We start from the raw sequence: 11,661 nt of genomic DNA, 5'->3' as shown, positions 1-11,661 counted from the left end.
TTTAATATTTTTATGGATTATTCAGATTAAATAGACTTTGATTGCTTATGATTTTGGGGCGTTACACAAATACCCATCAAAATTCTCAATATAGCATAATGGGGGAGAGGTAGAGAGTGGCTTCGCCGTGGGGATTGACCTAGGCTTCACAACACCCACAAACCCACTCCCTGAGGCTTCACAACACCCACTACCTGAGATTTCGCCGTTAGAAACAGTCTGGGCTTCGTCATGAGGACTGATTTGGGCTTTGCACCTGAGGCTTTGCCATGGAGACCATCACAACAACATAGCCAGCACAACCACCGATCCTTCGCAACCACCACCACCACCTGTCTAGGGTTTCACAACAACACAACACACCCACAAATCCATAACCCACAAATCCAAACCAACCCACCACCCCAAACTGATCCTTTGCAACCACCACCACCACCGGTCTTAGGTTTCACTGCAGCACAACACACCCATAAATCCACAACCCACGAATCCAAACCGACCCACCACCCCAAACCAATCCTTCACCTCCACTGATCCATAAAACTCCATGGTCGAGCTTGAGAACTTAATCCACAAAACCCCATTTCAAAGCATTCAATCGGTTGGGAGAGTTTATCAAAAAAAAAAAAAAGAATCAGCTGAGGGAGAAAGATTAAAGAGAGGGAGAATATGGTTTCACAAACCGATCCTTCGCAACCACCACCACCACCTGTCTGGGGTTTCACAGCAACAAAACACACCCACAAATCCAAACCAACCCACCACCCCAAACCGATCCTTCGCAACCACCACCACCATCGGTCTTGGGTTTCACTGTAGCACAACACACCCATAAATCCACAACCCACAAATCCAAACCAACCCACCACCCCAAACTGATCCTTCGCCTCCACTGATTCATAAAACTCCATGGTCGAGCTTGAGAACTTAATCCACAAAACCCCATTTCAAAGCATTCAATCGGCTGGAAGAGTTTATAAAAAAAAAAAAAAAAAGAATCGACTGGGGGAGAGAGATCAAAGAGAGGGAGAATGTGAATCGGGAGAGAGAGAGAGAGAAGAGAGTGAGAAGAATGAAAATAACTTTTTTAATTTAATAATTTAACTTTTTTAATTTTAATTTAGAAACTGATAATAATTTAATAACTTTTAACAATTCAGATATTTGTTTTTAATTGTTTTTTTAAATATTTTAATTAGATTAATGTTTATTTTTAATTTGTTCTGACCTGACATTTTTATTAATTTAAATGCTGACGTGATTGCTGATGTGATATTTTTATTATTAAATCATTAGCCACATCAGCATTTAACATGCCACTTATGCCTTCTGTTACCCACGTAGGATTTTTCTATTAGTGGATTGATGGCAAGAACCAAAATAAAATTGATTTTCTGATTTTAGGGATTGACCTAGGAGCAAAATTAGTTTAGGGACCAAATCAAGAAATTGTCGAAAGTGTAGGCACTATAAATGTATTGGTGTAAATACTCTTTTCGTCCCTATATTTTGGGGTCATTTTTATTTTAGTCTCTACATTTCTATTTTACCACTTTTAGTCCTTAATCCAATTAACGCTTGTTATTTTAGTCCTTTTCGTCACTCAACTAACAGAAAAAGCTAACGTGACAAACGGAGTGCACTGTTGACACAATAAATACTGACGTGGCGTATAAAATAATATAAAAAAAATTATTTATTATTTAATAAATGCCACGTCAGCATAAAATAATAATAAAATAATAATAAATGTCATCCATGTCAGTTTAGAATTTTAAATTTTAATTGATCAATTTTTTTAAAAAAAACATAATTAAAAATAAAAAACACATGAATTTGGATCTACTATCCTCTTCATCAAGAACATAGAAGAACACAACCCAGAAAAAATCATACAAACCCAGAATATCAAACACAAAGAACACAAGAAAATCAACCTCAGAAAAATCATAAATGAATATTGTACAAAACAAAAACCAAAATGACTGTAAGACCAAATGTACAAAATTAACTGACTACCCAAATTAAGAAACTTCACAAAAAATGAAAAAACCCAGCAATCCTTAACCATTTGAAATTACATATATTGTACAAAACAAAAACCAAAATGACTGTAAGACCAAATGTACAAAATTAACTAACTACCCAAATTAAGAAACTTCACAAAAAATGAAAAAACCCAGCAATCCTTAACCATTTGAAATTACATTAAAACACACACACACACACACACACACACACACACACACACACACACACACACACTCACTCAAACTACAAACAGAATATACAAAGTTTAGGATTATTGTAAAAAAATTTCGAAATTTTGAAAAAAAAAAAACCCAATAAGGCTCAAGATCGGATCTTTTCTTGTCCACCGCAATGACTTGCACTATCGAAACCGGACCCGCCTCGTCTTTTTCTGGTCTGGGTCGGTCCTCAACAAAATTTTCAACGCCATCGCTCTCTTTATCGGACACGAACCCATTAGGCTGAAAGGTCTCAAGCTCTTCACCGGGTTCAAATACTACCAAATCGGAGCCTCCACAGTACTCTTCTTCTTTTCCGTCGAATCCAGCGACCAACCTGTCAAGGCGGTCCGGGAAGGCTCGGCGGGCTTTGTCGGGAACAGGAAGCGGAAGCTTGAGCTTGCCTTTGAGCATGGTGGTGATAGTAGGTGAGTTGGGAGTGAGTCAAGGGAGGTGAATTGGGCGAGTTGAGTTGGTGGGTGTGTGATAATATTCCATTGAAGTTGGGAAGAAAAGAAGGGTGTGTTGGTTTTTCTTGCCTAATCCAATCCTAAAAAAATGTGGATTGATTTTGTTTTGTACAATATTCATTTATGATTTTTCTAGTTTGATTTTCTTGTGTTCTTTGTGTTTGATATTCTGGGTTTGTATGATTTTTTCTGGGTTGTGCTCTTCTGTGTTCTTGATGAAGAGGATGTTAAATCCAAATTTATGTGTTTTTTATTTTTAATTCTATTTTTTTTTTTAAATTGATCAATTAAAATTTAAAATTCTAAACTGACATGGATGGCATTTATTATTATTTTATGCTGACGTGGCATTTATTAAATAATAAATAAATTTTTATTATTATTTTATTCGTCATATCAGTATTTACTGTGTCAATAGTACACTCCATTTGCCATGTCAGCTTTTTCTGTTAGTTGAGTGACGAAAAAGACTAAAATAACAAACGTTAATTGGATTAAGGACTAAAAGTGGTAAAATAAAAATATAGAGATCAAAATAGAAATGACCCAAAATATAGGAACAAAAAGAACATTTAGGCCAAATGTATTTACGCCATAAAACAAAAGTTAATATTATTATAATACTACTTATGTCTCTTTCTTGGTAGACAATTTACTTGCTAAATGCTACTTATGTCTCTTTCTTGGTAGACAATTTACTTGCCAAATTCTCTGAAGAAAAGTTAATATTATTATAATACTGAATTTTTAAATAAAACCAATTTTTTTAGAAGATAAATAAAACCATTTAGAGACACAATTTTGACATTGATACTGATAGAGTGATAGTCTAGATTCTAGAATCTAGATGTTCATCATGCATGACGTGGCTCAATGAAGTGCGCGGTCACTGCTGCCGTCAACTTTGGGTAATTTCGTTGCTTTGCATTAGAAAGCCTTTGGACACACCTTATCAAACTTGTGCATGTATTCCCATTAAAAAAAATTTGAGCATGTATTAAATGGTAATTAGATTGTTTTTACTAAATACCAATGATGGTCTCATATGAAAATAACGCAATCCAATTAAAAATTGACAAATATATAAGTTGTAACAAAATATGTGTTCTTAACATAATTGACTTAAGGATTGTGCCAATGCGCTTTACTCTCCTAGAAACCCACTTGGGACTGGGGAGGTAAGGTCCCAAAATAAAATATAAAAAAAACAAACAAACAAACAAAGGTTATATGTGTGTCTATGAATAGGTTATATCTTGTGTTTATAATAAAGAAGAAAAAAAGAAGTTATATTTTGTGAAAGGCGGTAAGCAACTACTTAATACCCATAGACAGGAATGGAGCCAAGACTCCAAGTTAGGGGGGCTAAAGTATAAAAAGAAATTATTATGAAACTCCATTTTTTTTAATTGAATATTATGAAACTTCAATTAGTATTAATAAATCAAGAGAGCCAATTTAACTAAAGAAGCAAAATATTTCTGTACCCATTGATACCGGTATGTCGTTTGTAATTACCGCTACTTTAATATATATATATATATATATTGCACATTATATAATATCAATATATTAACCTAATATATAGTAATATAAAAATATATTATACTTGAACTAAAATTATATAAGCTTAGGAATAAAATTTACAATTCAAGCAAACAAAAAAGCAGTGCAAAAGAGTTTCTCTGACCTAAGGCTTTGGCGGCGCCAACCTTAGGTTTGTAGAATACGTGCCTACTCCCTGTAGTGAGGCTGTAGTTTATTTTCTGGTTTCTTGAAGGGCAGAACGTGGGGTTTTTTCTAGTGATTAAGGCATGGACAATCTCTCGGTTTTGTGGGAGTCTTTTTCACTGACTGAGTCTGAAGGAAATACGTTTCATGTAGACGATGGAGGACTTGATGGGAAGTTTCTTTTGACAACAAGGTTTTTTATAGGCAGAGCGTTGAACATGGAAGTCGTCGCACGAACGTTTAAATTACTTTGGCACACTAAGAAGGGATTCGAAGTACGCAACATGGGCAATCATCGAGTTTTATTCTTGTTCTCGGAGGAGTCTAATATAGACAGAGTTGTAGCGGGTGAACCATGGACTTTTGACAAATATTTGGTTGCCCTGAAAAGAATACAGAGCCAGACGGAGATGAAGGGCCTAGAGTCTGGTAGTGCACACTTTTGGATATAGGTTCATGATCTTCCTGTGGGGAGTTTGAATATGCGAGTGGTCCAAGATATTGTCTCAGTGGCAGGGGAAGCTGTGAACAGTAGGGCAGACAATGAGGACTATGAAGGTGGCAATTTTATGCGGATTAAGGTAAAGGTTGATTTGACAAAACCTTTGAGCAGAGGCAGAAAAATAGGATTGCGCAATGGTAAGGAAAATTGGGTGAGCTTCAAATACGAACGCTTGCTTAACCTTTGTTATTGGTGTGGTCAAATTACTCACCATGATAAAGGATGCTCTATTTGGTTCAATAGGAAGGGTACGCTGAGGGACAGTGACCAGCAATTTGGGTCGTGGATGCGAGCGGTTACTCCGAATTTGGCAAAGAAAACGGTTGTAAAGGTTGCTGGTTATGAAGCGGAGGTGAGGGAGGATAACAGGGATGCAACGAGTCAGGCAAGGAGGGAGGAAGGAGGGTCTGAAGCTCGGACCGCTAAGCAGAACCATAGTGAGCTGTCCGAACCTGATGAGCAGCAACCAAGGGTAGTACATGTTGGATTAGAGGATGCTGTGAACCTTGAAAAAAGCACTTCGGTTGGCATGCTTTCTGCACAGGTAGGGTGGGTTTGTAAGCCAAGATTTTCAAGCTAAATTGGATGAAATTGATGCTGCACTAGGGTGTTTTGAGACCTCAAAGGTGACTGGATTGGATGAGTGGGATAACCGGGCTGGTCAGGGCGGGATTAGGAAGGAGCCTACTGAACTGGTGGGGACAAATGGTCATTCCAAATCAGGCAGAATGGGTGGTTTGCCTTCAGATGGGTTGGGATTTACACCTTTGAAGCAACCAAGAGAGGATTCAAGTGAGGAACTGAGACTTGTGAATGTTGGAAGGAAGAAACAGGTGGTTGAGTTTAAGAATTTAATGGTGGAGGCTGAGGTTCAGCCCCGCCAACAACCATGAAAACCTTAGCTTGGAACTGCAACGGGCTTGAGAACCGGCGTGTAGTTCAAGAGCTTGTCGACATTGTGCAAGCACAAGATCCCATGATTGTGTTTTTATCTTAAACATGGTCATCTAAGGAGCATATGAAATGGGTTCGAGATAGGATTCTTTTTTATGGATGTTTTACTGTTCCTAGTAACGATAATGGTGGTGTTTAGCTCTTCTGTGGAAGAAGGAGGTGGATGTGTGGGTGGATAGTTTTTCAAACTACCATATTGATTCTATTATGCATGTTGGTTCGGAGAATGCTTGGAGATTGACTGGTTTCTATGGGGAGCCCGATACAAATCACAGAAGTGAAGGTTGGAATATGCTAAGAATGCTTAGCTCAAAGCCGAAGCTTCCTTGGTGCTGTTTGGGTGATTTTAATGAACTTTTGGAGGTGGGAGATAAGAGAGGTGGGGCTCTGCGGGCTCATTCTTTGATGCAAAACTTTAGAGAAGTATTGGACCATTGTGGGTTTGTTGACCTAGGCTTTTGGGGACTGGAGTTTACTTGGCATGGGAGGCGAAGGGGAGAATGGATTTGGGAAAGGTTGGATAGGGGTGTTGCAAATTATGAATGGTTAACTCGTTTTCCCACAGGTAGGGTGAGACACCTAAATTGCTTTACCTCAGACCATAGGCCGATCCTTCTTTATTTGGATGATAATGGAGAGCAACAAAAATTGCATAGGAAGCCTTTCCAGTTTGAATCTATACGGATTTCGGATCTTGAATGTAAAGAGGTGATAACAAGAGCTTGGGATTGTGCCCCTGATGGTACACCTATGTTAGTGACTGCAACAAAATTAAAAAGGTGTAAGAAATGGTTAAAATCTTGGACTCGGGATCACTTTGGCAATGTTAAAAATCAGATAAAGCAAGTGAAGGAGAAATTGTGGCATGCTGAAGAGGTTTTGACCAGATTTGGGGATCATGAGGAGGTGATTCGATTGAAACAGGAGTTGAATGTATTACATGACAAAGAGAAGAAAATGTGGTAACAACGGTCTAGGGTTCAGTGGTTGAAGAATGGGGATCAGAATACTAAGTTTTTTCATGGGACTGCTACTCAAAGGAAGAGGAAGAATTTTATTAAGGGGTTGCATGATGGGAATGGGGTTTGGCAAGAGGATGAAGAGGTATTTTCGGCTCTCCTTAATGATTTTTATACTAATCTCTTTACTTCCTCAAGTCCACAGGATTTAGATCGTGTGTTGGATGGGGTGAATGCTGTAGTAACTGATTATACGAGAGCAGAACTTGATAGACCTTTCACAAGTGAGGAGGTGGGAGAAGCAATTAAGGGGATGGCTCCACTTAAAGCCCTTGGTCCGGATGGTATGCCGCCTTTATTTTTTCAAACTTACTGGACTGATATTGGTATGGATGTTTCTCAGGCTATTTTATCTTGTTTAAATTCAAGGTCTATCCTTAGGTCTATAAACCATACCTTTATTACTCTGATCCCTAAAATCCAAAACCCCGAAAGGGTTTCTAATTTTTGCCCTATAAGCCTTTGTAATGTGATTTATAAGATTATTAGTAAGGCGATAGCAAACCGTCTCAAGCCTCTGCTTAATTCTATCATTTTTGAGACCCAGAGTGCTTTTATTGCTGATCGTTTGATTACTGATAATATTTTAATTGCTTTTGAGTCTTTGCATCATATGAAGAATAGTTGTTCAGGCAAGAAAGGTTTATGGCTATGAAATTGGATATGAGCAAGGCTTATGATAGGGTGGAATGGGTTTTTCTTGAAAAAATTCTCCTCAAGATGGGATTTTCGGATACATGGGTGGCTTTGATTATGGAGTGTATTACTACGATGTCATATTCTATTCTTGTGAATAGTGAACCAAAGGGTGTGATTGTTCCCTCTCGTGGTTTACAACAAAGGGATCCTCTCTCCCCTTATTTGTTCCTCTTTTGTGCTGAAGGGTTGAATGCTCTCTTACGGAATGCTGCAGATGAAAGAGTGATTAATGGTTTCTTTCTTTGTAGAAATGGGCCTAAACTAACACACCTGTTTTTTGCAGACGATTGTTTAATTTTTTGTAGATCTACTCTTAAGGAGTGTAATAAAATTCAAGAATTGCTTGCCATTTATGAGACTGTTTCTGGTCAGATGATCAATAAGGAGAAGAGTACTCTCTTTTTCAGCAGGAATACAGATGAAGCTACTCAGAAAGCCTTAAAAGTAACCCTTGGTGTTCCGGTCATCAGAAATTATGAGAAATATTTGGGGTTGCCCTCCTTTGTAGGTTGGGATAGGAATGCATGTTTTATTCAGATCAAAGAAAGGATTTGGGGCTGAATGCAGGGGTGGAAGGAAAAGTTGTTGTCTCAAGCAGGGAGGGAAGTTATGATTAAGGCAGTGGTCCAATCGATCCCGGTTTATTCCATGGGCGTCTTCAAGCTTCCGGTGGGTCTTTGCAAAGATATTGAAGCTATGATACGAAAATTTTGGTGGGGTAGTGGGGATGTGAGAAAAATTCATTGGGTTAAATGGAGCTCTTTATATTCTTCTAAATCAATTGGTGGCATGGGGACTCGGGACTTTCAGAGGTTCAATCAGGCGCTATTGGCTAAACAAGTTTGGCGTTTTTTTCATCACCGAGATACACTTCTCTTTAAAGTCTTTAGTGCTAAGTATTTTCCAAATGGTAATATTCTTGATGCCCCAATTCACCCTAAGTGTTCTTATGCATGGCGGAGTATTTTGACTGCACGTGGTGTCATTGAGAAAGGTGCGATATGGAGGGTAGGTAGTGGACAAATGATAGATGTTTGGCATCATAGGTGGCTGCCTGATCTCAACCATAGTAAAATTATTTCACCCAACACCAATAATGATGTTAGTAGGGTGTGTGATCTGTTCCTACCTGGTACACGAACTTGGGACCCGGGGCGTCTGGCAAGCTGTTTTTTACCAGGGGAAGCGAATATTGTGTGCAAAATCCAGGTTTGTGCGGATGGGGAGGAGGATATTTTGATCTGGCCTTTGACTGCTGATGGGGATTATAGTGTAAGGAGTGCATATAGAATACTTGTTGATAATGAGAACCAGTCGCTGCCAAGTTCTTCTGCTCCTACTGTTGATGGTTCAGTGTGGAAGAAAATTTGGAAGGTCCATGGTCCTCATAAAATTAGACATTTCTTGTGGCGTGCTGCAAAGGATTCTTTGCCCACAAAACAGAACTTGGTGGCTCGGCATATCCCTGTTGGTAATGTTTGTGATGGCTGTGGTGATCATTCGGAATCGGTGATGCATGTGTTATGGCTTTGTGATCAGGTTCGTGAGGTTTGGATGATGGACCCGGGTTTTTTGTTTTTGGTTCAGGCAAAGTGCAGGACGTTTTTGGAGCTGTTGGAGGCTTTGTTTAATCATGGTTCATGTTATCGTGTTGCGCTTTTTGCTACTGTGGCATGGTGTCTGTGGCAGTTTCGTAACAGGTTGAGAAAGCGCCAGTCAATGTGGCCGTTGCATGAACTGGGTGAGCGAGCTTGGGGCTTAGTTGATGAGTTTTGGGAAGTTAATCCTCAAGTGCAGAGTGCGCCAGTGCGTCGGTCCCTGGTGCGTTGGTCTCCTCCCCCTCAAGATCATTACAAAGTGAACTTTGATGCAACTTTCTTTGCAGAAACCAGGTCAGCAGGTGTTAGTGTAGTTGTTTGTGACTGTGATGGGTAGATTATTGGAGCTTTGCGGCAGAATATTGGCTTGGTTCAGTCTGTTGAAATGGCTGAAGCTTTGGCAGCTCGTAGGGCAGTGAGGTTTGCTGCAGAGTTGTGTGTGTTTCAAGTGATTATTGAAGGTCATTGTAATCAGGTTATTGCTGCTTTGAAAGGCTTTGGTCGCTGTCGTACTTTGTTTGGTCACATTATTGATGAATCTAAGCAAATTGGAGGAACGTTGAGGAGCTGTTTGTTTCAGCATGTTCTGCGTGAGGGGAATAGGTTAGCTCATTGTTTAGCTAAAAAAGCAGTTTTACCTACAAAAACTAATGTATGGGTAGAATCTCTACCTGAGGATGTGGAAGATGTTTTCCATTCGGATTTGCCTTGAACTTGTGGTGTATTTTTTAGTTTTGGGTTTTCTTAATAATATTTCGCTTACCTTTGTGTCAAAAAAAAAAATTATATTTTCTTTCAATAATTATGGACCAATTTACTTTAGTTTCCCACCCACTGACCCACTTACAAGCTAGGTTTTTTGTTTTTGTTTTCATCTAATTTATTCTCCTCCACCCATTCCTTGTCTTCTAGACCTTTCTTTTTCTTTCTTTCTTTTTTTTTCCTTTTTTTTTTCTCTACCTTTTCCATATCCACACAATTTAATCACTTTTATTTCTCCCCTCTCCTTCTTTAGCTTGTTTCTCTTTCTTCGTTTCATCTTCTTCATTTTTCTTTATTTCGTCTATTGTAAACCTCTCTCTCTCTCTCTCTCTCTCTCTCTCTCTCTCTCTCTCTCTCTCTCTCTCTCAAGTGTCCTTCAAAACATCCATTATGCACATATTTGTATGCTCAATGTACTATTGTGTTGTATTATAACAACACTACCTCTTTGCCTTTCTTTTCAGTTCAGTGTCTCTCGCTCTCTCTTAGTAAGGGATTTTTATTTTATTTTTTCCTTTGGGAATTTGATGGAAGGATCCAAACTTTAAATTTATAGCCTAGTTTGTTTCAAAATTTTTAAAGGGTTGGGCTTTTTTTATTTTGTAAAATTGGTGGATTGGGCTTAACTATTTTTGTAACTTCGCTATTGGTGATTTTGTTATTGGGCTTTTTTTTTGGGAGCTTGCTATTTTTAAGGGAGCCTAAGTGTAATTTTATTGAACAAAAATGCTAAATTTGTATCTATATATATACTATTTTTTTTTTCAAATTTTAGGGGGTCATTCCCCCCCCCCCCCAAGCCAAAGCATGGCTCCGTCCTTGCCCATAGAAAACTGTCAATTTTCTGACAATAAAGCTTATATAAAATAAGTTTCCTACAACGAATATGATAGGATTAGTGCCACATCTGATGCCTAATAAATTTTAGAACTACATTTTTGTTTTATATTTAAAAGTTGGCATATTAGCTACTAAGATTTTTTTTCCCTAAGAAGAAGAAAAAAAGAAAAAAAAAAAAAAGTAGTGAGATTTATTAAGTAAAATCTGTAAAACCACTATAAAATAAAGGACATTTATTTGTGAAAAAAACCTTAACTTTTTTATTTATATATATATATATATATATATATAGAAGAAAGCTAACATTTTCATTAAGAAAATTAGTCAAAATGGCTTGTACAATAGTCGAAATGTGTGGTGGGATATTTTCTATTCACACAAAGGTTATGACATGTAAAACATGTCTAGCAAGGTTATTCACATATGTCCATAAAATAAAAATAAAAGAAAAAAAAAAAAAAAAAAAAAAACTCAACAATTAACATATGCCACCACGATAAATAAAAACAATGACATTGAAAGCTACTAGGGTTCACATCAAACATATATATTCTCTCTATCTGTATTAATGCACGTAACATCATGTGCATTTTGGCACTTTTAAGGTCTGTTTGATTGTGGTGAAACAAGGAAAATAGAAAATGGGGGAGAGAAAAGTTTTTGGGGTCGTTTGGTTAGGGTGGAAAGTTGGAGGGTTTTGGTGGAGCCCAAATATTTTCTTCCCAAGGCCATCAAAATATTTTTCTCTCCAATTTAGAGAGAAAACTCGAGTGACTTTGCTTTAGTCCAATCAGTTACATTTTTGCCCTCTATTTGCAATGTTCAACAAGAACAGGG

At 37.9% G+C, this 11,661-nt stretch overlaps 1 protein-coding gene across 1 annotated transcript; it reads left to right on the top strand.

The window, feature by feature from the left end:
• Positions 1-6,113: 6,113 nt before the first annotated feature.
• LOC126696354 (uncharacterized) lies at positions 6,114-9,934 on the top strand. The gene is made up of 6 exons (XM_050393110.1): positions 6,114-6,868; positions 6,947-7,294; positions 7,558-7,846; positions 7,997-8,128; positions 8,192-9,445; positions 9,560-9,934. The coding sequence occupies exons 1-6, from the start codon at positions 6,114-6,116 to the stop codon at positions 9,932-9,934; spliced, it is 3,153 nt and encodes a 1,050-aa protein (XP_050249067.1).
• Positions 9,935-11,661: the final 1,727 nt, after the last annotated feature.

The sequence above is a fragment of the Quercus robur genome, chromosome 8 (assembly GCF_932294415.1).
Source record: "Quercus robur chromosome 8, dhQueRobu3.1, whole genome shotgun sequence".
NCBI lineage: Eukaryota > Viridiplantae > Streptophyta > Magnoliopsida > Fagales > Fagaceae > Quercus > Quercus robur.
The sequence above is the reverse complement of the archived record's forward strand: the minus strand, read 5'-3'. Positions and strand labels throughout refer to the sequence as shown.

Excerpts from the sequence above, each read along its gene's own strand:
- LOC126696354 (XM_050393110.1), top strand. The coding sequence starts at position 6,114 with ATGCATGTTGGTTCGGAGAATGCTTGGAGATTGACTGGTTTCTATGGG. Across the intron at positions 7,847-7,996 it reads GGAATGCTGCAGATGAAAGA|ATGATCAATAAGGAGAAGAG; the intron begins GTGATTAATGGT and ends GTTTCTGGTCAG. Across the intron at positions 8,129-8,191 it reads ATTTGGGGTTGCCCTCCTTT|GGGTGGAAGGAAAAGTTGTT; the intron begins GTAGGTTGGGAT and ends GGCTGAATGCAG.